Genomic DNA, 26,933 nt, shown 5'->3' on the forward strand with positions numbered 1-26,933 from the left:
GCTCCGGTGGTACGTGGTGGCCGTATCAACGACAAGGCACAGCCGCCGACGGGCAGTCGGCAGTGGATGGTCGTCGACCGGCGGTCAGGTATCAGACCCACGGAGGACACGAGCCCGCATACTGCGTGGTTCGATAGGTCACGGTACAGCGTTGGTTGGCCGAACGTTTTCTTTGGAAAGGAACTAGCAAATTGTCATCTTCTACGATCTTGCATATTTTGAATATTTTTTAACGTTATGGGATTGGTTCTCGTTTAATAACCCTATCATTGTTCATTGTTATTTTTTGTGCCATATTTCTTTTAATTCTGTAAAGCCGCTGTTATCCGTACTCCGCATTTCTTTACGGAATTTTCAAAATTCTAATTGCCCCTAATTGTCAGGCGAAACTAATAATTGGCATTAAATTTAGGCACCTATCACCCGTTGAAACAGCCATTATCGTCCATAATCTCCATCTCATTAATCCATTTCTTTCCTTCTACAGCTAAATTTATACGCCGTTATCTTTCGCACGTACACCAGTTCACGCCAGTGCGGAAAGCGGACAGTCAGAAAAATAATTTGTTTTGGTTATAATAATTTTTAAATTTCATGTGTAGATTTTTTTTGGTGTTTTATGTTAAATTTAGTAAAGTGCTTAACAAATTATACGTGTTGTGCAGAAGTATTTGTTTTGCGTAATATTCCCTATTTCTCGTACCTATGTATAAAATTTCTGTAGCCTCCATCCACACTCGTGTGTGGAGCGGGGTTTTGACGGTTGTGCCATGCCAAGTAGGTTTCAAACTCGGCTTAGGGACATAATTTACATAATCACTTCATTCACTAAATTATGCTAAAAATTATGCCAGATGCCAAATGGAAAATTTCGATGCCAAAGAGTGTGCAAAACGCGAGCATTTTGAGAACTTCAGTGTTTGCGGTAGGCCCTCAGCCAACCCTCAGCTCACCGATACTCAACTCAAACTCACCTACTTTGTCAGTAGAAACCAAAGAATGTAGAAACAGGCGCGAATTTATTTAAATTATCCAAAATAAATTAGTAAGTACTTCCAAACTGAATTATATTTTAATACGTCAATACATAGTCAATACAATCAAAACCGCAATGTACCAAAAATATGGTGTGGTGATAGGTTGCAAGGTCTGTAGAGCCTTACTGCTTAAGTCTAACGGACCAACCAAAAAAAAGTTAAATGTCAACGTCATTGTCAAGCAACCAGCAAAGATGCAGCCAGTGTTGCCAACTTGGCATAAATGGTGCCAGATCTGGCAAAATTTCACACTCTTTGGCATCGAAATTTTCCATTTGGCATCTGGCATAATTTTTAGCATAATTTAGTGAATGAAGTGATTATGTAAATTATGTCCCTAAGCCGAGTTTGAAACCTACTTGGCATGGCACAACCGTCAGAACCCCGCTCCACACACGAGTGTGGATGGAGGCTACAGAAATTTTATACATAGGTACGAGAAATAGGGAATATTACGCAAAACAAATACTTCTGCACAACACGTATAATTTGTTAAGCACTTTACTAAATTTAACATAAAACACCAAAAAAAATCTACACATGAAATTTAAAAATTATTATAACCAAAACAAATTATTTTTCTGACTGTCCGCTTTCCGCACTGGCGTGAACTGGTGTACGTGCGAAAGATAACGGCGTATAAATTTAGCTGTAGAAGGAAAGAAATGGATTAATGAGATGGAGATTATGGACGATAATGGCTGTTTCAACGGGTGATAGGTGCCTAAATTTAATGCCAATTATTAGTTTCGCCTGACAATTAGGGGCAATTAGAATTTTGAAAATGCCGTAAAGAAATGCGGAGTACGGATAACAGCGGCTTTACAGAATTAAAAGAAATATGGCACAAAAAATAACAATGAACAATGATAGGGTTATTAAACGAGAACCAATCCCATAACGTTAAAAAATATTCAAAATATGCAAGATCGTAGAAGATGACAATTTGCTAGTTCCTTTCCAAAGAAAACGTTCGGCCAACCAACGCTGTACCGTGACCTATCGAACCACGCAGTATGCGGGCTCGTGTCCTCCGTGGGTCTGATACCTGACCGCCGGTCGACGACCATCCACTGCCGACTGCCCGTCGGCGGCTGTGCCTTGTCGTTGATACGGCCACCACGTACCACCGGAGCACTGCTCGACGGTGGCCTTAAAAGGGTCCTGGTGCAGGCAATTACGGCCAACAAGGCCGCGGAACGACGGGAAGAAAAGCGCACTCCAAGTTATTATTGGCAACTTCCAAAGAAAACGTTCCTCTCGATTAAAGGTTTACTTGACGGAAACAAGGAAGAAATAGAAAAAATATTCGCGGACCACAAACAGACCTTTCCACGTCAATCTCAAAATCTATCTGAAGTCCTCCGAAGAAAACAAATTTCTTCTTTCCGAATCAGAATTGAAATTCAAAATTCAACGCAATTGTAACCTGCCTACATCGAAAATATCTCAGTCCAAAAAAGGTTCCACGTGTTTTGATATAGGTAGAGCGCCATCTAAGAGAATTCCGCGCTAACGATAACCCACTAGCCCTCGCATAACAAACAACAAAAAAAAACCCGAAGAAATACGAAAACTACGTTGATATGGGAGAAGTTCCAAAAACCACCGATAGATGGTAAAAAAATAAATATGTAGCGAACGCTACATACCACAATACGAGGGTCTATCGTGAAACAATAAAAGCGAAATTTCGTTATTTAACATCTCTGTCACTTTGCATATTTGAGCGATAAAGAGGCTGTGGGCGAAATTTCGGGTTCGCTTTTCCCGGTATGTATAAGTTTAGGTATGTAAGGTTACTCTATGGTTTACTATAAAGGCTAGTGCTGTATATCCCCTATTATAAACCGTAACAGACTACCGCACCGCACCGCGACCTTAGTGCCAGGTGGTGCCAGGTGATACTTGATAGGCAGCAGTTATTTAGAATTACATGACATTTGTTGTAAGGTTGGTACGTCGGGGCAGACTGACAGACGTTAACCACCTGGCTTTTGTATTTTTGAGTACGTGGATCTTAATAGTGACACAGTCAGAAGTTTGCTTAAAACGGTGAAATATTGTTATTATGTTGTAGTTTTCCTTTTTCCTTTTTTTTTAAGGTTTGTCCAGACGAGAAAACACAATTGTCACTTTGATAAGAAATTAAATTATAATACACAATTACATAGTGAAATCGGCAAGACAATGTCTTTGCGTTTCGTTTTTTATACGCGTTACCAATTAAATTGTCAATCTAATCAGATTGTGCGTAAAATTGTCTCGTCTAGACACTCACTAATCTGTTTTGTGTTATCTATTGTATGGTAATGCATCGACCGCTACAAAGTGTGGAGAGTCACTACAAACGTCAAATTTCAATAGCCCCCTCCAACCGTGCGCGAAACGCGGTACGAAGCCGCGATGTGATTGTGCGTAAAGTTGTCTCGTCTAGACACTCACTAATCTGTTTTGTGTTATCGGTATGGTAATGTATCGACAGCTACAAAGTGTGGAGAGTCACTACAAACGTCACGTCACGTCAATTTAAAGAAATTTGGCATTAGCTAACCAAGTCGGTGTAAAGTTAGCTTGGCAAACCAAGCGCCAGTCAAAGGTGTGTAAAATTTTCAGAAACAGCATTGTTTGATTTATGTGGCAGATCCTCGTTTTTTAGTTACCTACTAATATATTGTTTAGCATTTTTAGTTCTGTACCTCAAAAGGAAAAAACGGAACCCTTATAGGATCACTCGTGCGTCTGTCTGTCTGTCTGTCCGTCTGTCACAGTCTACTTTCTCCAAAACTACTGGACCAATTAAGTTGAAATTTGGTACACATATGTAAGTTTGTGACCCAAAGATGGACATGTAACGTAAACAAATTAATTTTAAACACGGGGGCCACTTTTGGGGGGTAAATGAGAAGATTAAAAATAAAGTTTGTCAAACTATATCGTGTTACATATCAAATGAAAGAACTCATTGTGAGAATCTCAAATATATTTTTTATATAATTTTAGTTTAGAAGTTATTCAAGAAAATAGGCAAAAAATGACTATTCCCCCCCTTTATCTCCGAAACTACTGGGCCAAAAATTTTGAAAAAAATACACAGAATAGATCTTTACCTATAGATCACCGGAAAACCTATTAGAAATGTGCAGTCAAGCGTGAGTCGAACTTAATTACTTAGTTTTTGATCCGACCCCTACGGGTTTTTAGACATTTCGCATAATAAATACATTGTTTAAATTGTGTAATGTACGGAACCCTTGGAACGCGAGTCCGACTCGCACTTGGCCGGTTTTTTTTAGCACATTCCAAAATTATTTAGCATAATTCTGGCATAATTTAGACATAAGTAACATTTTTTCAACTTCCGAGTTGGCAACACTTGATGCAGCAAAGCATCAAGCGCACACTATTATTTTAGATAGAAAAAATTGCAAATTTACCAGCAATATTTAACTAGTTCGGTCCAAAGAGTATAATACTATATGTATGTTCGGTCGGTCGGTACCCCATTGCATATTTGCTTATTTAGATTGCAAGTTCATCATCAATTGAGGATATTGAACCATGGCTTTGGCACTACAACGACGAGCAAACGTAAGATTTTTACCACTTATATCAGTAGTCTTGTTTTGAATATACAACGAAATTAATGAAATGTGTCTTACCCTTACCTTTGCTTGTTCTAGGTTCGCCTTCCACCTGAAGTCAACAGGGTTTTGTATATACGTAATCTGCCGTACAAAATCTCTGCCGAAGAAATGTATGATATTTTTGGAAAATATGGAGCAATTAGGCAAATCCGTGTGTAAGTTTAAATGTTTATTTTATAAATATCTAATTTTGGCATAAACCAGTGTAGATAATTGTTGTGTTAAGGTATTAAATGCCCAGGTACAGGGAGTTTTCAGAAATGATATTCTTCCAAAAGGCCCTAAGACCTATGCTGTAGAACAAGCTACAGAGTCGCTGCTTTGTTCATTTGAGGTTATAGACATGATTTGTTTGATAAAACGGCAGGAAAGTAAAGTAAGGGCTCCAAAACTTGCTAACCTGAGAGCCACAACCAAGCTTCCAATTTGTTTTGACGGGTTGAAATGTATAGCATTTGGCTCTTCATATTTTATATTTTGGAAAACCCTCTTCTAAAGGACCATAATCTATGAAGTCAATCTGGTATTCATTTCATAGAATGTAGCTAAGAATGACAATATTATGAAACAAGACTTTTAATACTACATTGGGGTCATTACTACTCTTAGAACTATGTACTGTAGAAACCTTACCTAATGCTTTCGCTTTTTCAGAGGAAACACACCAGAAACCAGAGGTACTGCTTTTGTAGTGTATGAAGATATATTTGATGCAAAGAATGCCTGTGACCATCTCTCAGGCTTCAATGTCTGCAACAGATACTTGGTTGTATTATATTACCGATCAAACAAAGCTTTCAAGGGTATGGATATTGAGAAGAAGCAAGAGGAATTGGATACTCTAAAGAAGAAATATGGCATCTCATCAGAAGAACTGCGAAAATAATTTTGTGTTTTTAGATAATTTTTCTATTATAATGTGTTACAGCTACTTGCACCATTCAACTAACCCGGGGCTACCTGTTAAACCTGAAGTTACCATGGTTACCAGTACTATTTGACATTGGGTTAACATATTAACCCCGGGTTAGTGGGATGGTGCAAGTGGCGCTAAGATAGTTAAATTTAATATAAGACAAAAAAAGAAATATTCTTTTCTTTGCATTCTTTCTGCTACCTTGCCTAAACATTATCAAAATCTTATATAGAGAAAGTATAGTTTCAAAGTATGACATGTGTTAAGCAGTATAACAGCATCATACTTAACATCTCTTTCTCTCCCTAAAAACATATCTGTAGTTAACTTTCATAGTAAATTTAAGTGAAGACACTACTGAAACACATTATAAAACCTGTTTAAGGTTTATAAAGGAGATTTAATTACTTTCTAATGCTCAGCAGTGTAGTGTGCAAATGGAGTTGACCTGGCTCTCAAGCAGTAGGCTTCTGTATGCTCAGTCACTAAGGCTGGAAACAGTGCTCGACCGACGGTCAGTGCTGACCGTCGGTCCTGACCAAATCACGCGCGTACCGTCAGCGTAGCTGTGTTCGCGTTCATAGACTTGCATAGATATAGCTACGCCGACCGACGGTCAGCGCTGACTGTCGGTCGAGCAGTTTCCAGGTTAAAGGCAGTGGCGTAGCTAGGCGTGGGCGAAGTGGGCCGTCGCCCACGGCCTCGCGCCCCAAGGGGGGCCTCGCGCGAGGCCTCTTCAAGCACAGTGAAAGAATAGGGCCTCGCAGATGCGATTTCGCTCACGGCTAGATTAGTTCACGCTACGCCACTGCCTAAAGGGAGCGCTCCACTCTCGGTCAGTCAGTCAAACGAACTAGTTCGGTCTTTTAGTTCCTTTGCCAGCGGCGTTGTCAACCGTTTCGATCCATCCATTTACCGTTTCACTCAGTCAAGTGCTCTCCAATCCCACTGAACTAATGGACCTAAAGACCCAAACTGCCACGGGTCCCGCCTACCTACGCAAAAATGATAGAATTTGCTAAAGATGAAACTTTCCATTTGAAATATTTCCTGCGGAATTTCCTTTTGGAAATTTTCCGCAATTTGCACGTCTGTAGTAGGTCCTTAATTAACTATGGAAAGTGCTGTGCAGGTTACTAGAAGCCAGAAGGGAATATGACGCAAAACTCTGCGTAGCGGGCGCCACTAGCACAAATTGTAAACAAACCGCATTGATGCATCAATGGCATATTTATTCTTAACAAATAATCTGAAAACATGTCAAAAAACTGTTTGGCATAGTACCTATAAAATTATAAGTTACTCTATGGTGTACGGTTTACGGCAGATCTTTGCAGTATTACTTATTACTTCCTATTCCCAGCTTTAACCTCCCAATTTTTTAGCACTGGTAGCAGCTGGAATTCTCTCCTATTTGGTAACTACCAGAAATATAAATTCCCAGGCCCAGCTGTTCTCGGTAGGTACACACACACTGAAGTAAAGAATGCTTTGAAATAAAATGAAAATACTAATTAATTATAAGATTTTTATTTATTTATTTCGAATGTGGTTACTTAATTACTAACACATGGGTCATCGGGTTTTACGTACTGAGGTATACAGATCTATGGGCTGCTGCACACTGTCTATAAGTTTTAGTTACAAGTTATTTACTATGTAAATATGTTGAATACTTGTTTGTAATATATCTGACTAACTGGTAATAATTTGAATATAAGTAATCTTATAACAAAGAGTATTTAAAATTGCTAAACTTTAAGTATGCCACCTCAAAAACGATCAACATTGAGATAAACAAAACGAAAAAATAAAAACATAAACATGAACATGCACTTCATTCGTCTTAACGCATTCACTGCCCAGGGGGCGTGGCCTAGGAACAAACTTGTATGACGGTGAACGCACATATGTGCGTTGGGGACAGTGAATGTGTTAAACTTATATGTATAGTTACACAATAGTATAAATAGGAATAACATATTCATTTCATTATTACATGAACAGAACACATTCTTTATGCGAGTGATATATTTGGTTGGAGGTAACGTCTAACTCGATTTACTGCTTCATGTAATAAGTGTAATGTGGTTGAAACATTGATGCGACGACACGATGGACGAACGATATGCAAGTGAGACGGTGTTATAAAATGTTAACGTACATAGTCTCGCTCGTATACCGTGTATATACAGCCGCATCCTGTTGCAGCGCCACTGTAAACACCACCAACATATACTGTTTATGTTGCCATTATACGAAATAAAACTTTAAATAAATAATGTCATTATAAAATCAGTTATGAAGCAGAGCCGAGCCTCGCTCTGCCCTCTGTTTCTAATTGCTTATTAAGATAAATGTCCTCATCGGTGGAAGTGTCGATGAGGTCGAGCGTGAGCAGCGGCTCGTTGGTGTTGAGCGGGTCCTTGCCCACGTCTTTGCAAATCCCCACGAATTGCTGTTCCACGCATAATTCTTGAAACCTAATACAGTCTTCTACAGTCCAGTCTTGATGAAGCGGCCACACATCTGTGGACAAAATGCAAATATTTACAATTTATATTCGTGAACTTCAAAAATAAACGATAGTACGAGATAGCGATCCTATTGGAAATTATTTTCATTTGCCATAAAATAAAAAAATTGTACTGCATGTACAATTTTTTTAATAAACAGCTACTTTAACAGCACGGACATGACAGCGTAGCGGAGCAAGCAATAACGTCAAACATTCGCATCTACGAGTAGAGGCAAGAAGCCGGATCTCCAGGGCCAAGTCATATCGTGTCATAGCCGTTCGACCATACCGCCATAAAACTCTTACCTTCTGCTGGATATGTCTATTAATTGTTAATGGTAGTATTGGTACAATTTGACAAATGCCAACGATAGAAATTCAGTTTGCAATAAATAAAGAAAAGTGTAAAATGTTGTTAAACGAACTAACCATACAGTCTAGCCTTGATTGCCTGCGGCGGCAATGAGCGCGCCAAGGGAGCGTTGGCGGGCACGGGCCGCAAATCCTTGATGGCGAAGAGCGCTAGATCCCCGTAGTCGCAGAAGTACACTGATACCATTTCAGTGGATACAATTCCCGCTATTGTAACCCTGCAATCAATCATACCTACTATTGAACAAGTTTCTCTTCACCATACCAGCTAGCTCGTAAAGGCTCTCTGCCTCTCTTTATTCTCCAAAAACTGATGAGAAAGTCGCAAAACTGAACAGTAAATTCATGCAAATTTTGAGTTGTAGTAGAATTGACCTTAATTAAGTGATGATTTTGTATGATAAATATTTAAAAACGTTCATTTTGATTGTATGTATTTGTAATGTTTTCCTATTAGTATTTTCCGCGCGATGGTGTGGTGAAAAATTGGGTTCCACTCGGCAGCAAGGTTTCTTTAACCCTCGTGCCTTAAAACCCTCGCAATGCTCAAGATTCCGCTTTTCGGACCACTCACTACGCTCGTGGTTCAATTTTGGAATATCTCGCTTGCTCGGGTATCTATATTAGCACAAAGGGTTAAACAACAAAAATTGAAACTTGCAGTAATTGCAACTTACTCCAAGTAGGTAGGGCGTTTTCTAAAATAAATATTGAAAACCTGATTCTCACAGATCCTGGTGTTTTTGGGTTCTTTCAATTCAGAATCACTAGCATATTCAATCCTGGTCATAAAAAAAAATGTCTCAAAAATTTACGCACATACAAGTAAAAAATTTACACTACAACGTGACGTTATGAAATGGACATTTTGGGACATATTTTTATAATGGCAGGATGGAGAATGCTGTTGATTCTGAGTAGAATGAGCCCAAGAATGTCTAGATTTAAAAGAATCGGGATTCAATATTTATTTTAGAAAACGCCCGGGTACTTTCATTGTAAATTTCTATCAACCCGATTCAAACAAGACTAGAACTACAGAGATTGCCTTATTGTTATTATACAAGCAGTTATTATTATCCGATAGATCAATAATAGAAGAAACTTGTAACAAGGAAAGTTGGAGTTGCGATTTAAAAAGGAAAATGAACATGACCGCTTACCTATACCAGGAAGAATCCTTATCATAATACACAGTGTACAGGTCTCCATTGGCCGGTTCCGTCGGAGCATCTGCCTCGGTCATCTTCGGGCATTCTGCCTGCAACGACGCCATCATCGTTTGCAGCGTTTCCCTGGTGCTGTTTGGTTGAACCTGGTGTCACATAAAAAGTGCTTAAGTAAAGGCTGTGTTATGCATACCTACCAAAGTATACTATGTTTTATTTTGAATTAGTCCCGGTTCCGGTTACTTCAAACTCGTTAGTGACATACTCAAATTTTCCACTCTTAATCTGATTTCGAGATTCAAGTTTTCATTATTAAAAGCTGTAACCCAATAATACGTACGTAAAACCTTTTTTAATTTAGTTAATAATGTCTCGTATTACTTGTGCGCGCGAGCGCATGCCTGTACAGTATGTGTATGTGGTTTATAACTGCAGTAAAACCAGCTTAAGAAGAATTTGAAGGGATAGGAATCGCGTCAAAAACGCGTCTTAAGCGGGAAAGCATATCTATTAACCGTGTAACCATACATAAAGAAATGACCTAAAATGATGGCATAATTAGTGGAAGACTTTTTTATTGGAAATAATGTACCTACGTTATCGACCGAAGTTATTTTTCATTTGAAGGCATTTTTGTGATGCACTGGCGGCGCGCTGCGCCTGCCTTAGAAAAAGTTGTATGTACGTGAATTACGTGACCTTAATTTTGTGCAAGTTAAAATTAATTATCAATTTGTGGACCTTTTAAAACGTGGTCATTGTTGGAATGTTTTAACTGTGAACTAACTTTATTAATAGTAGATTGTTAACCAAGGGTGGAAAGTCAACCACGTCAGCCCAGATATTTTAGCCAATAGTTCGAGGGTAAGATGGTTACTGTTACCCGAGTTAAACACAGCTTTTCAATTCGACTATGAGGAAAGTCAAACACAAGAAATGTAAACTGAAATAAATGTCATATACGAAGGAAAAAATTACCAAAGCCTCCAGTGTCCAGAGCTGGAATCGAACCAGCGTACCCCGTTTACCGGACAGGTGCCTGAACCGTTCGGCTATCCGGTCACACGGTTTTTTTTTCCTTTGTATATGACATTTATTTCAGTTTATAGTTTAAATAGTAGTGTGTCTACTTGAAAAACCACAAATTAAAATATGTTCATAGAAAATAATTTAATTTGTTCTTAAAGTACAAGAAATGTAGGTTTATTATTGGTAAGTACATATATTTCATTAGATTTTTTTATGCATTTAAATAGTGTGTTGTGTACAAATACAACAAATACAAATAGTTTTTTTTTGGTTTAACATTATGATATTTATGATACACTTTACATAAAAGGCTGGAGTCTCCCATTAAGTAAAACAATACTTGTGACGGGAGAGCCTCTTCCATTAGGAAATAGGAACTGTACTTAATTAATATAATTTATACAAATTATTTTACAATTTATGATCAGTTAAATTGTGTAATTACAATTAAAGATCTTTAATATTCTATTATTAAATTATTATTAAAAGTTCTTTATTTAGATAACCAGGATCCACATATTGTTAGTTACATATTTTGTTTTACTTATAACTAAGGTTAGTAGGTTTATAATACAATAAAATAACAATTAAAATTAAATTGAAAATTAAATTACATTACATTATATTATTATTGTCCGTTCATGGATCACCGCTGAACACCTCCACTTGCGACTGTGCAGCACCGATTCATGTACGGACAGTCCAGTCTGCTCGAGATCATTTTCAGGATACTGTTGGTGCTGGCCCTCACCCTGCGCACCAGGGAGGCACATCTTTTACGCATTGTTGCATAAAAACAATCTACGTGTGCTTCTGCAAACATCCCTGATGCACTACAGTGTCGAGGCAGCCCCAACAGTACCCTAAATGCGTTGTTGTATTGTACTCGGAGGGCATTGTAACCAGTCTTGGTGAATCTAGCCCACAGGCTGCACGTGTAAAAACTTGTACAGTACGCTCTAAAAAGTGTAAGTTTTACGTCACGTGAACATCGTGCAAACCTGCGGGCAATCATGTTTGCTCTTCGTGACAATGCCCTCCTTTCCCTTTCAACGTCCTCATTATCCCTGAGGTCGGCCGTTACCAGATGCCCTAGGTATTTCAACTGATTTACTCTCTGTAGAGGTGTACCATTCAATGTAACTGGGGGCATGTGATCTGGGATCTTACAGCCGGCCCCAAAGACCATGACCTCGCTTTTTTTACTATTGTATAGTAACCCGTGATCCTTCGCATACCTTTCACAAATACTGACGAGTTTCCTCAGGCCACAGATGGATGCGCTCAGCAACACCATGTCATCCGCGTAGCTGATATTGTTTACGCATAGGGGAGATGCGGATAAGACGGGGACACGAGGTAAGACGGGGCCACCCACACATAGACGAAACTATACGTCACACTAACGCATCGTAATGGCCGACGGGACGCCCCTCCCGCGCGGCCATCAGTCCGATGTCGGCAGCGAGTGAGAGTGCGTGCGTTTGTTCAGTGCAGGTCAAAACGTGTTTACCGATTTCATCGCTCTATTATTTGGGAGCTCAATAACTTGTTATAGAACCGTAAGTAATAGAGCCTGATTAACGTGGATTTTTTAACGCATTTGAGATTGTATTAATTATCGTGTGGCGTAACTCAAAATGCTTGAAGTTTGGTGTGTTTTTTTTTACTAATATTTTTGGTAAACAATGGTGGCGAAGGCAAGACGGGGCAAATTATGCGAGGCATGATGGGGCTTAATAATTCCTACCTAAAATCGTCGGAAAACTGCGTTGGGTGTCAGCAGTGTGGACGATGGGCCCACACAGCTTGTGCTGGAGTCGACGACGAAGATTTGGAAGATGTCTTGATATGTATTTCTGTCAAGAGAATTAAGTCCCCATCTTACCCTTTGTCCCTATATTGTCCCTTTTTTAGTATCCCGTCTTGTCCCACATGTGGGGTAAGATGGTGTATTTGACATTTTTGTTAATTGATTTTTTTTTAATTTTGTATGATTAGTTAGCAAGTCCAAAGCTGTGCCAAATAAAACTATAATAAGTAATGAATGTTTGATTAATAAATAACTCAGATATTATTTTTAAATACCCTGATTTTTTACTTCTTTACCTTAGCGTCCCCGTCTTATCCGTATCTCCCCTACACCGTCCACATGACAGCCGACATGCGTGTTACTGAGCGCACCCACCAGTCCGTCCACATACAAGTTGAAAAGAACCGGCGAGGTCAACCCTCCCTGCCTCACGCCGCACTCCTGTCTGTATGGTGTCGACAATGCCCCTGCCCATCGAACTTGGTTGACCTGGCCTCCATACCAGTATTTTAATAAATTAACAATCTCTGGCGGGACATGAACCTCATTTAGTTTGTTCCACAGTATGTCGTAGGAGACCAGGTCAAACGCCTTCGAAAGGTCGAGGAAACAAGCATAAACATCGGTTTTCCGTTTCGTATAATAGTGAACAGTGTGCTTTAAACCTAAAATGGCACTTTCTGTTGATAAACCAGACCTAAATCCAAACTGATTATCATGCAGTTTTATGTATTTACTCAAGTGCGCATCCAGCACACCGTCAAAAACCTTTGCAAGAACAGTTGCTAGCGATATAGGTCTATAATTATTTTTGTCCGAAATGTCACCAGTTTTGTTTTTAACTATCGGTACAACAATGGTTCGTATCATCTCCGCAGGGAGGTACGCGTGCCCAATACAAACTGTGTACAATATCGCTAACAATCTAGTTATGTGTGGACCCGCGTATCTCAGGTGCTCAATGCTGAGCCCATCATGGCCAGGAGATTTACCTCTTTTCATGTTTTTGATAATGTGAGCGATATCTTTAGATGTGATTTTGATTCCTATCTCGTTAATGGGCTCAGCATTGATCCCCTCCCCGTGCGATGGCCCCAAAGGCGATCTTACTGTAAAATGATCTACAAACAGATTAGCAATTTTACTAGGTTCATTAATGCCCCCAATGCTCACCGGGACACCAGCTTTCAAATTCAATTTGTTTGTACTCGACCAGAAAGATCGAAAGTCGTTTCGGTAATGATGTGAGGCGAGTATGTCCATTTTTATTTGCTCCTCATGATTCTGGACCCACTTTAGCCGTGACTTAAAAATCTTTCTAGTCTCACACATCTCATCAAACAGACGGCCTGATCGCGGTCCACCATATGCAGATCAAATTAAATATTTACGCCTGGCCTCCCTGTGCGCACTGGCTACATGCTTATTCCAGCCTATAACAGGTTTTTTCTTTACATATGCACGGCCCTCCCTACCTAACAGCGCGGCATCACACAACGCGGACACAATATTGTTATACAAAGTATCTATAACTTGTCGATGACTTACATCGCTACAGGTACTACCACAACAGTGCCGAAGTGCTTCTGGAACGTCAATTAGGCTCAATTTCGCATGACAAATTTCCGCATAATCATTTATTTGCTGCATGTTCCATATAATATTATTATTATTTTGTATAATAGGGTTTTCTACTTTAGGTTGCACGCCATTCAAAGTACACTCAATTACCAAAGGAAAATGATCCGACCATAATACATCGTATTCTACATACACTCTTATCACTGAGGAAACGGCTGCCTCAGTGACCACACAATGATCGAGCCACCGCTTACAGCCATGTACCTCACTAATATACGTATAGGTATTTGAATGCAGTCCCAGTAACTTTATGTCAATACAAGACCAGTGTTGTTCTGTACAGAACCCTTCCAGTTCGCTATAAAATGTCTCTGACGGATGTGCGTTAAAGTCACCCATAATATAAACACACTCAGTACTACAACTATCTATTATAGCACTCACCGCGCTAAGCGTATCCGTATAGTCAGCCAAATTAACACTCGAGTCGGTAGGCATATAGACACTCATTACCAATATCGACTTATCGCGCAGCACTATTTTAATTGCACATATACGAGGATTATTACACTGCACTACGGACACATTGTAGAACGACGCCCGCTTCCATAGTAGCGCGACGCCCCCGTGAGGTCTACCGCGAAGCATACCTGTTGTCGTATCAATAGCCGAGGCACCTGTGCTGCAAAACTGCTCGATTCGATTCGCCTCGGCGAGTCTAGTGGACGCCAGCCTTAAGAGCCAACAGGAGCCCAGACCAAACTCAATTTTGAGATTTGAAAGAGAATATCGTCGTCGCGCTGACGGGGGCGGTACCGCGTACCGAGGGACTATCCCAGTGTGTGTGGTGCACGCACACCGACGCGCACGTTATTTGCGCTCCTCGCCGGCCTCACGCCGCTCGCGTTTTTAGTAACTAAATTCAATATCCTTCTACAACCTGCAATCTAATTAACATTTCGAGTTACATAATAGTAAAAAAACATAACATAACATGGACATACAAGAAAACATTGTTGTATAAAAACATACAAGATAACGGCTGTTAAATTAGTTTAATTAAATATTTTTAAATATGATAAACAAAAATATTAAATTATAGTCGTGAGTATTTTAAAAGTAAAACTCCCTTATACCTTGATTTTAAACAAAGTATTTTACTTATAACTTACTTGGTTCGTATGAATTAGTGACATACCTAATTAAAAAAGAAAGCTATATCTCCCGCGGGAACAATATAGGCCTTTTCCCTTCAGTACACCTGCATGAAATAAGATCTTTTCGAGCAAGCGTCTTGAAAAACAAATTTGCGCTCTCCGGCTCCGTTGAATAGAAAAAAAGAAAGCCTCAGGTTAGATAAAATTATCATAATAAAGAAACATGTGACATGTGATATTTCTTACTTTGATGTAATTATACAGTTTTATTGATGGTCCGTTTTTTTATTTATGTGTCAGATTTTGATAAAAATAGGTATAAATTGAAGAGCTCCTAATTCTGATCGGAATAAATATGAAACCCAATAAATAAATAAATAATAATAAATATTAAATCAATATTATAGGACATTCTTACACAGATTGACTAAGTCCCACGGTAAGCCCAAGGAGGCTTGTGTTATGGGTACTCAGACAACGATATACATAATATATAAATACTTAAATACAAATAGAAAACACCCATGACTCAGGAACAAATATCTGTGCTCATCATATCATATCATCGAACCCAGGACCATCGGCTTCACAGGCAGGGTCACTACCTCCTAGGCCAGACGACCGGTCGTCGCCCAATATTTTGGGACAATAGTCTAGTCTACAAAAGGTTCAAGGTGGTGAAAAAAATAGTGTAAGCTGTTCGCATAAAAAAACCGCAAATCGATGTACAGGTTAGCCGTTTGGTACACGTATATACTAGTCAAAACAAAATTTTTGACCCGCAGTTCCTAAAAAAAATTCCCTTAGGAGGGGAGTGCTGAAACCTTTTTTTGTATAAAAAAAAACTTTTTTTTTAAACCTATCGTATACTTCTCATCTATCATACGAAAGGGCTTTTTGAAGCGATTCTGAAAATATACCACATCATTGCATTTTAGCCATTTTTAGGGTTCCGTAGCCAAATGGCAAAAAACGGAACCCTTATGGATTCGTCATGTCTGTCTGTCTGTCGTCCGTCCGTATGTCACAGCCACTTCTTTTAACTTCTTTCTTTTTCTACTTAACCCTTTAACTTGACCCCAAACTTGGTGTGTTTTGAAAATTCTATTTGTTTTAATTTACAAAAAAATGGCAAAAATGTAATGATGTGGTATAATTTTAGAATCGCCTCAAAAAGCCCTTTCGTATGATACCACACACGATAGGTTTTTGGAAAAAAAATATGTTTTTTTTTTCATACAAAAAAAATGTTTCAGCATACCCCTCCTAAGGGATTTTTTTTAGAAACTGCGGGTCAAAAATTTTGTTTTGACCTCTTAGTATGCGTGTGCAAACGGCTAACCTGTACATCGATTTGCGGTTTTTCTTTGAAATTGGGCTTGTACGGCTGCCACTAATAGAAATACTAACTCCTAAAAATACGTATGATACCTCATTGGATTCAGAATGATGTCTAGAAAAATGTATTCGAAGCGTTTATTCCCACATAAAAAAAGTTCAAAGCTATTAACAAAAAACGGCCAAGTGCGAGTCGGTTCCGTAGCATTACGCAAAAAACGGCAAAAAATCCCGTTTGTTGTTTGGCAGCCCCACTTAAAAAAATATTTTATTCTGTTTTTAGTATTTGTTGTTATAGCGGCAACAGAAATACATCATCCGTAAATATTGCAACTTTTTAGCTATCACGGTTCACGAGATACAGCCTGGTGACAGACGGACAGGCAGATTGACAGACAGACAGACAGATATTATTTTAAAGGTATTAAATATTCTTTTAAAAATTAGGAAATAATATGGTGTATTTAAAACATATCATGGAATATACTACGGTTATAAATTGATATTATGTAAAGTAATTTTTTCAACAAGTTAGGCAATTATTAAGTAACCACATTTTTTTCGAACTTTCGTCTTTGTTGTAAATTAAAAAAAAAAAAAAATAATTGGCGTAAAAAGTATTTCGCCTCGTGGAGCCCCTTTCATGAGATCACGTCACAAAAGTTTTAATAAAATTAATACTTTGTTTAAAATAAATTTTTGAATAATAGTGAAAATTGTAAAATATAAAGCAATATAATAATACGTACTTAGAACTGATACTTTTCTAAATAAAGAATGAATAAACTAAATTGTGTAATTAATTTTTAGTGCAAATCACCACAATTTGCTTCTAAAGAGCAAATCTGTGACCAAAAATTATATATAGTTTTAATTTTTCGTTCGTATATTCAGATTTGTGTATGAAAATGTGAAACTATTATTTCTAAAATAAATTATTCGTCCCTAATTTACACAAAATTTATACCAAATTTGATCTCATATCAAGAGATAGGTAGAAATAGAGGCAAACTGGACCGCAGAAGCCGACTTTTCCCCTCCCATTTTGGGGGGTAGCCAGGACTTAATCTCGTAGCTAGTGCGTCAGCTCAGCTTTGTATGAACCAAGGAATAATAAATAGTGTTAAACGATATCCCCTGAGGCCAAAGTGCATACTCACTTTACTTACTTCGCCTAGTAAGAGGCAAATCGCGACTTTGTTATGGTTTATCGATAACTTATCACATCACTAGATTATCGACTTTCAATGTCGACTATTGCCCATCACTTTTCTGTCCGTGTACGTATTTAGAAACTTGACCCCGCCCCTAAAATTAGTGCGATAAGGACAACTGCAGCTTAGGCGAAAAATCCTGCGTAAAAATCTCAAAAATCGAGGTTTCGTACTCGACTGTTTCCTCCTCCAAAACTTAAGCAATCGTAACCAAATTTGGAAATCTAAATGATTATGAAATTGTCTGTGTCGGACTGTTTTGATTTTTTGGCTAATTGATACCAGTTTTGAATACCACGCCTCTCATTGCGGCATAGTCAGTGAGGCCATTTTTGGCCATGTTTGAAGGGCTCTAGCGCCTTAAAATACAAAAATATCAAAAAAAGCAAAACACACCGACACAGATATTGACAATATTAATCTGTGTTGAAAAAATCATTCCTCTAGCTTCAAAAACCAGGGAGGAAACAGTCGAGTACGTTTGTATGGAGAAATGACCACTCCTGTTGGCTCTTAAGTAAGGGATTTCCTCCGGCAACAACCAGGTTTCATTCAGCGCAATTATGTCAGCATATGTACATAGATCTCTAATACTTTCAACTGACCGCTTCACATTTTTACAGTTAAACGTCACAAAACGATATAGGTCTTTATCCATTATTATTATTATTATTGTGTTTACTAGTGCCGTATATAGAACTATCTTTAGCTCTCACAATATTCGGTGGTTTAAAATGCACAAAGCGACGAAAAACAACACCTTGCGGCCAAAGTTTACTATCGAGAAATATGTCGAGCTTATTTTGAGGCACAAAAAACTTATAGGCATCATGCTCACTATGTTTCTTAATTGATATTTTCTCCAGCTTAACTTTTTCATTCGCCTTCCTTTGAATATAGTTTACTATGTCCACTTGGGCTGTGTCTTTGTTTACATTTGTAATAAATATAGGTATTTTCTTTTCGGCCGCTCTAAACTTTTCACCCGACTCGATCGCAATTCCGAACTTCCCTTTAAATCTATCCTTTAGCTTATAGCTACGCTTTTCGACCAGAGTCCATTTCCCGCCCACTTCACATACGTCCTGGTTATCCTCCGTCGACAGAGAAACGGCCTGAGAGTACAGTTGTTTACGCTTATCCATGCCACCCAGCTGATCGGCCGGCCCGGTCATTATCATAGGTGACGTCACGCCGCCTTCGTTGCTATTACACTGCGCAGTGTTTTTCGGACTTTGCACGGTAGCCGCGTAATTACTAATGCTACCCTCAGCGCATCTAAATGAATTTTCTTTTTCATTTTTCGAAAGTTCCTGGGTTACTGGTGATTTTTCCTGGGGCTCGTAATCACTGATGTGGATGGTGTCATTTAGCATTGATAATGACTATCCACTATCCTTATACGCTCCGCGTTTAACATTAACGTTACACATTGAATTAGGCAACGACATATTATATTTTATATCTGTGACTTCGTTTCTCAAATCTTGCAGCTGCTGTGTCGTAGCATAAGATGACTTAACCTCCTTTATTTGCTCTTGTACCAGGACCAAATCCTTAAGGAGTTTCGACACGTCCAAATGGTCGAAAGTTATAGGCGGAAGTAGATCTAGATTTCGAGCAACAAAAATAGGCATCAAATCAGGATCTGTGTACTTGATCGTGCTTATAATATCATTTAAGTCACGATTTTCCTTGCCTTCACCTTTTCTAACGATTTTCCATACATCACTTGGAAGTGATTCAAAAAGTAACGACTTCGACTTCGAAATTTGTTCACTCGAATACACTGAACAGCATATCTTCACAAGACTTTCCACATCGCTCACTGATAATTTATTTTGAACGTATGCTAGTAGCTCATCAATAACGATATTGCAATGATTACACTTTAATATCGAACCCATTTTAACACCGCAGTTTACCGAGCGTAGTGACTCAGCGGCGTACGGCGCGAAACTGACACAATTATAATATTATAAATAATCTAATTTAATCTAATTATATTTCAGGTGAGAGTGTGTGCGTGTCTCTCTCTCTGTGTGTGTATGTGTGTGTGTGTGTGAATGTGTATGTGAGTGGGTTTCATTCTAACAGTGCCTCCGTTTCTTCATAATTCAGTGTGCTTAGCCATGATCTAACATTATCTCTACACTTTAGATTATGACATTGGGTAAATGTTAAGTATTTTATTGACAGAGTTAATAACTCAGCTGATTGAGTTGTAAATTGGCGTTGGGCGAATTTTGATTTTGTAGAATATTTTCCTACGTCGAGTCAAGTTGTCATTAACAAATTGTATAGCCTTGTGTTGTTTGAGAAGCAAAGCTTCTATATAAAGTTTTCTTACGGAGTGTAGGTCGCTAATCCTATACAATTCAGTGGTAGGGAATGTAATAGGTTTAGAATATATGACTTTAAGCAAAATACGTTGCGCCCTTTCAACCTCCATAAGTTTAGTTTTATTAGCCCCTCCCCATACAGGGATGCAGTCGGTTATTATAGACTGGGCTAGTGACAAGTACACTTGCTTTAGTAGTTCTATAGGTGCAACACGTTTCAAAATTTTGAAAATCCATATCAATTTCCTAATCCTCCCATTCAGAAGTTCTATATGGTTATGCCAGGAAAGCCGTGAGTCTATTATTATGCCTAGATATTTTGTGGAGTGAGTCCGGGTAATGATTGTGCAGTTGCAGTTATGAGTGTTGTCAGGGCAGTTATGCACTCTCAACTCCAAGTCTGCAGGAGGCTGCGTGTTACTATATTTTGTAAAGCAGATATAAGTTGTTTTTGAGCTATTTAGAGTAAGGAGGTTATTGATCAGACAAGTAGCTATTTTACGTAGCCCAGCTTCTGCTGTTTCATGTACAGCTTCCCAGGATTCGTCATGGAACACCACTACAGTATCATCTGCATACGAGTACACACAGCCCCTGTCAATGTCTTGATTTGTAAGATCGTTTATGTATGCTACAAATAAGGTAGGTCCGAGAACGCTCCATTGTGGTACACCAAAGGAAATTTGAGACTTAGAACTAGTGTAGTTGCCTATCTTAACAGTTTGTGATCTTTCCTGAAGATAGCTTTTGAGCAACTCTAGTGGAGTACCACGAACGCCTAGTTTTTCGAGTTTTTGTGTAAGTACGGAGTGAGAGACGGTGTCAAAGGCCTTACGAAGATCCAGAAATACTGCAAGGCATTTTTTACTATTGTCGGTTTGACGTGTGATTTCCGTGGTGAGCGCCAGGATAGCATCTTCTGTAGATCTGCCTTTACGAAATCCAAATTGTCGATCTGATATGATGTTATATCTATTAAAGTAATTTGTAAGGCGATTGTTAATTAGCTTCTCCACTATTTTAGAAATAGCAGTCAAAACGGATATTGGTCGAAAGTTATTAACATCGTCTCTCGCCCCGGCCTTGTGTACAGGTGTCACAACAGCCTGTTTTAACTGTTTAGGAAAGACACCGACATCAAAACACATGTTAGCCAGTCTGCAGATAACAGGAACGACATTTATCCTGGCCAATTTTAGAAATGTAGTGGTAACTCCATCCCATCCAGGGGCACTATCATTCTTTAAACTCATCAGAATGCTGTCTGTTAATAACTATACTATCATAAACCCCATGTTCAGGCAAATACACATCATCAACTACACAAACAAATAACACGGTAATTACCTGTTGCTAACCGCCTCGAAGCCGGCTTCAATGGGGCATGGGGCAGAGCCCCCGCTCTCGTTGGTTCTTAAATTTAATGTTCCGAGTTCCTTAACACCTTTTACACAAACACAGAACCGCCACAGGTCAAATGTACAGCATTTTCACAATAAAACAGTTTTTATTACAGCGCGACAGCAAAAACGTGCCGCCCGTATTTTGTTTTCTCTTGCGACTTGATTCCCTTTTTAGCCACGGGCGGAGCTCACCGGAGAGTGGCGTGACTGTCGCGCGATCGGCGCAAGGGCGGCGTTTTCCCGCGTCATTTGAATTATGTAGCCGATAGACATGTTTTATTATGCCTGAACATACACTCCCCCCCCGAACCAAGTAGAGCTTGGTTGATCTTAAGCGTCAAGTGGAAGTCTAGCTAATTTAGCAACGGGTCTCATTAGAGTCCCCTTTTGAGTACGAAGTTCTACAACTCTTATTACGTTATCATTACCCGGTAGTAACTTAGTTATTCGTCCACGTCTCCATTGTAAGGGAGGATAATTATCTTCCTTAATAAGGACTAGGTCCCCGATTTTAACCGAGTCTGTCGGATCCGACCATTTATGCCTTAACTGTAGGGTATGTAGGTATTCGTTACGCCAACGTGACCAGAAGTGTTGTGAGAGACGTTGTAACAATTGAAAACGATTAAGTCGACCGATATTTGTCTCCTCAAAGTCATACTCAGGCAGGGCCGTCAAAGGCTCAGTTATTAAAAAATGTCCGGGAGTAAGGACATCAAGATCATTTGGATCCGAACTTAAGGGTGTCAAAGGTCTAGAATTCATAACTGCCTCCGCACGGGTGAAGAATGTACTAAGCTGTTCGAAAGTCAGGTTTTGTTCGCCGAGAACTCTACGCATAAGCGTTTTAGCTGTTTTTACTGCTGCCTCAAAGAGACCTCCCATATTAGGACTACTCGGAGGATTGAATAACCAGGTTATTTCAGATTTAGCAAGTTCCCGACTAATATCTGTATTATGATTCCGCAGGTACACATAAACGTCCTTTAAATATTTATCAGTGCCAGTGTAGTTAGTGCCACAGTCGGATCTAACGAGAGATGGTAATCCGCGTCTCGAAACAAAGCGTGTAAAGCAGTCCACAAAAGCTTCTACGGAAAGTCCAGAAACCACTTCTAAGTGTACAGCTTTTGTAACCAAACAGACAAATATGCATAGATAACATTTTTCTATGCATAGATAACTTTTCAATAACAAGTTTTGTACCTTCAAACGCCTGACCTTGAAGTGTATTAATAGGCTTTAACAGGCTTTAATTAGAAAATTTAACAACAATTGCACTTTTGTCTGTGTTACAATTTATCCATTTTTGTTTTATTCTTCCATTCTTGTTTTATTTTTAGTTTTATTTTTATTTTATTATTGTTAAAATGAAAGTTTTTTTTTCTTTTTTGTAACATTGTTTTTGACAACTTAGAAGTTCTATTTCTAGTTTAATTTAGTATTTATATAAGTCACATGGTTTTCATACTATTTTTTAGGAAACTGTAGGTCTATGAGTCTATTACCCTATATTGTAACAACTTATTAATATAAGAGACTGTTTGTTTCTAAATAAAGAAAATAAAATAAATAAAATAAAAATGTTCTACTCGAGCATTTCTTAAAGTGCTGGTCTTAATGTTAAAAGGTCCTGCAAAGTCCGTGCCTACACCTTGAAATGGACGTAAAGACCTAACACGATCTGGTGGTAAATCGGCCATGAGTGGTTGAGTAAAGCGTGGACGCACTCGAAAACACTGAACACATTTAAACGTTACACTTCGAGTTATTCGCCTGACTGTCAGGATCCAGTATTTACGTGATAATATTGATTCGAGCGTATTAGCTCCAATATGACAATATGTGATGTGATAATCTTCAACTAGACATTTAACAAACGAACCCTTCCCCGGGAGCAATATTGGATGCTTCGCATCAAATGGCAAAGTTGAATGTTGGAGGCGGCCACCGACCCTGACAATACCTAAACTGTCCAAAAAGAGATTTAGCTTTTTTAAGGGTGATTTTATCCTAGTTTTTAAGTTAAGTGAGTTTATTTCATCGCTAAACGCATCTCTTTGAACCAGAATAATAAGTTTTCTTATAGCATTCCTACGTTCGTTCACTGTAAGGTAAGTCCTTGAAATTCGCGAATTAGGGTTACGGATATTATGGAGAAAACGCAGTATAAATCCCGTAACATTTACAATTTTTTTAAAGGAGCTATATCGCTCAATTATATCGCATTTTTCGTCTATAGTAGGCATAGTAGCTGCAACATTTGTGACAAATTTAGATTTCAAGCCAGGAAGTAATATTTCAGGAAATTCGGGTCCTTTACTTGGCCAAGTGCTGGGTTTACCGGTTAACCATGCCGGGTTCCACCATAACGAATGGTTTAACAAATTAGCAGCAGATGTACCACGTGAGGCCACGTCTGCGCAGTTTTGATCAGTTGGAACATGTCTCCAGGTAATTTTTACTTCAGATGTTATGATTTTTGATACACGATTACCTTCGTAAACCTGCAATTTGTGAGGTTGTGTCCGTATCCAAGAAAGTACAATGGTGCTATCGCACCAGCCAATAACGTCATTGATCTCTATAGACAATTCGTTAAGCAGTGTGCTGTATACATGATTAATAAGGTTAGTCAAAAGCAAAGTACCGTTCAATTCCGACTGAGGAATTGTCATCCTTTTCCGTAGGGGAGAAACTCGCGATTTTGCTAATAAAAGTCTAATAGTAACTTCACCACTTCCGCTAACTGTGCGTAAGTAAACCACAGCACCATAACCTACAGCAGATCCATCACTGAATCCGTGCAATGAGTAGGTATTATTTTTACTATAATTTCAAACATCGAGGTATTGAAAGCCTCGTTATGTTAGGTAGATCCGAGAGGAGTTCACGCCATTTTTGTACAAGTTCTTCAGGGGCGGGTGAATCCCAATCGACGGCGTTATTGCCATCTCCATTACTGAGTAGCTCTTGTAATAGCAGTTTGGCCCGAAATATTACTGGACTGATCCACCCGAGTGGGTCGAATAATTTTGCAGTAGATGATAGTATAGTGCGCCGAGTAACTTGTTGTTTTTCGTCGGGCACATTGACCTTATAAGTGAAACAATCAGTTTTCGGATCCCACTGTACACCTAAAACCTTGATACATCCATATTGGTCATCTTTATCGAAATTGTTGGGCATCTCACAATGGTCTCGCGGAAAGTCCTGTATTAACCGAGCATCGTTAGCTGCCCATTTACGCAGTTCGTAACCCGCAGTGCTCATCAAGGCAATAAGCTCGTCACGCACGCTTAAAGCCTCCTCTAAAGAATCACCTCCACCGTTCAAATCGTCTACAAAACTATTGTGACGTAGAATTTTAGCCGCTCGGGGAAAATCTACTTCTCCGTCATTCGCTAATTGTTGCAAGCAACGATTCGAGACATACGGACTTGACTTCAAGCCATACGTATTAGTGGTAAGCTCGTATACAGTCAAGGGTAACGAACTGTTTTCTCTCCATAATATTAGTTGATATTTTCGATCATCGGGGTGAATCCATGTTTGCCTAAACATCATTTTTACGTCCGTGGTGAACACAAATTTATGGTATCTAAAGTTCAAAATTATATTAACTATATCGTTCTGCAGTTTTTCACCAGCGTATAAACAGTCATTTAGAGAAACACCGTTCGACGTTTTTCCACTTCCATCAAACACCACACGAATTTTTGATTTGTCATTGTCACCACTGTCACCAGATTTAAAAACTCCATGATGAGCTAGGAAATAGTGTTCATCAGTATAGTCACAAAAGTCTGACTTCTTCATATGTCCCAGTTGTATATATTCCGTCATAAATTGCATATATTTTTCCCGGAATACAGGCTGAGCCTTAAACCGACGCTCTAAAGCTTGAAATCTCCGATAAGCCATTTGTCTAGAATCGCCTAACCGAGGATGTGTAGGTATAAGTGGCAGACGTACCGTGTATTTTCCATCAGACCCCCGATTTGTTGTTTCAATAAATAAATTCTCACATTCAATATTCATGGGGTCCTTAATTTTCATCATAGGTGGTTCTTCCGAAGACCAAAACCTTTCAACAGCTTCGACAAGTGCGCTTCCCGAAAACAAAATATTATCAGCATCCGTATTATTATTTAAAACCGTAGTGTACTTATGAACCGAATTTAAACCGAATAAAACCGAATTGTCATTGACAGAGGTTGATGTATTCACCGAGACCGAATCAAATAAAGCCGCATTATCACTAACCGAATCAGAACCGACTAAAACTAAATTTTCTCCAACCGAGTTAAACATATTACCCGAAACCGAACCGAATGAAACCGAATTTTCATTAACTAGGTTATGCGAAACCAGGTTTTGAGCCGAAAAACCACTATTAAATGGCCCGAATACCGCATAGTCGAAAATCGTATTTAACGCATATGGCCCACCTGGCCCTAACGTTACAATTTCGCCGGTTAAAATCTCGCCTAAAATATCACATCCTATAATAATATCGATCCTTGATAGATGTAATAAATCCGTGTCTGAAATCGGAACCTTATTTATGAATTTTATTATATTCGCTAACCTGCACATATAGGTTGTAGGAATATTCATAACAATGGCCGTGCAAGATAAAACCTTATTATCATTACCTTTAGGCTTCAAATTCAATACTACCATTTGATCATTAAGCCTACCTTTTCCGCCAACACCGTAAACAGAGGTTTGACAGTTATGTCGCTTTAATAAAAGTAAATTACTAAATGCACTTCTAATTATTGTTAATTGTGAGCCAATATCTAACAAGGCGCGTGTAGGTACAAAGTTACCGTAAGCAGATTGTGCATAAACAATGACAGTAGGTAGTAATATGTTATCCGGTAACTTAGGAACGGATGAAGCGACACGACTGTCAATTAGTTGCTATGCGTTTCTATTCTGCCCAGCAGTGGGCGAAGTCGAGAAATGAGAATCGTTATTCTCGCGTACATTTTGCGTCGCCGGCGCCGGCGCCGTCAAACGATTGTCATTTGAGTCGAAACGGCACGAGTACTCACGACTCGTCTCAAATCGCCCATAAGCCGAATGCGGGGCGTTATTCTCAAATCTGTCGATCGACCGATTGTCGAAATGATCGTTATCATCGTTACAATAAGTATTGCGTTCACCATTGTAATCGAATACACCTGCGGATACGTGACGCGTGTTTTTATTTATTTTTTCATTTTTATTTAACTTGTCGTTTTGGGTCAAACAAATCAATTTATGATGACCAACGTTACCGCAAAAGGCACATGCTACATTACGTGTGCATGAAATAGCCGAATGTCCACCGAAACATCTAAAACAATACCCCTTTGTCTTAACCCACGTACGCCGTTCATCGGGAGT

General features: G+C 38.9%; 3 protein-coding genes across 3 annotated transcripts in view; 2 read left to right on the top strand and 1 right to left on the bottom strand.

Annotated features, from left to right (window-relative positions):
* Window positions 1-26,933, top strand: part of LOC134755915 (nuclear speckle splicing regulatory protein 1) — a 283,664-nt gene that overhangs the window by 71,130 nt on the left and 185,601 nt on the right. The gene's annotated exons all lie outside the window — the stretch shown is intronic.
* Window positions 4,423-5,772, top strand: LOC134756285 (splicing factor 3B subunit 6). Its single transcript, XM_063693119.1, has 3 exons — window positions 4,423-4,628; window positions 4,721-4,839; window positions 5,339-5,772. The coding sequence occupies exons 1-3, from the start codon at window positions 4,599-4,601 to the stop codon at window positions 5,568-5,570; spliced, it is 381 nt and encodes a 126-aa protein (XP_063549189.1). The 5' UTR covers window positions 4,423-4,598; the 3' UTR covers window positions 5,571-5,772.
* The window catches only part of LOC134755892 (tudor domain-containing protein 7), a 56,670-nt gene continuing 36,862 nt past the window's right edge, over window positions 7,126-26,933 (bottom strand). The window contains exons 20-22 of the mRNA XM_063692539.1: window positions 9,654-9,805; window positions 8,548-8,708; window positions 7,126-8,129 (exon numbers count right to left, since the gene is read on the bottom strand). Of these exons, the coding sequence (XP_063548609.1) occupies window positions 7,900-8,129; window positions 8,548-8,708; window positions 9,654-9,805 (543 nt within the window). The 3' untranslated portion in view covers window positions 7,126-7,899. The remainder of the gene's footprint in view (window positions 8,130-8,547; window positions 8,709-9,653; window positions 9,806-26,933) is intronic.

The sequence above is a fragment of the Cydia strobilella genome, chromosome 3 (genome assembly GCF_947568885.1).
Source record: "Cydia strobilella chromosome 3, ilCydStro3.1, whole genome shotgun sequence".
NCBI classification, from domain to species: Eukaryota; Metazoa; Arthropoda; class Insecta; order Lepidoptera; family Tortricidae; genus Cydia; species Cydia strobilella.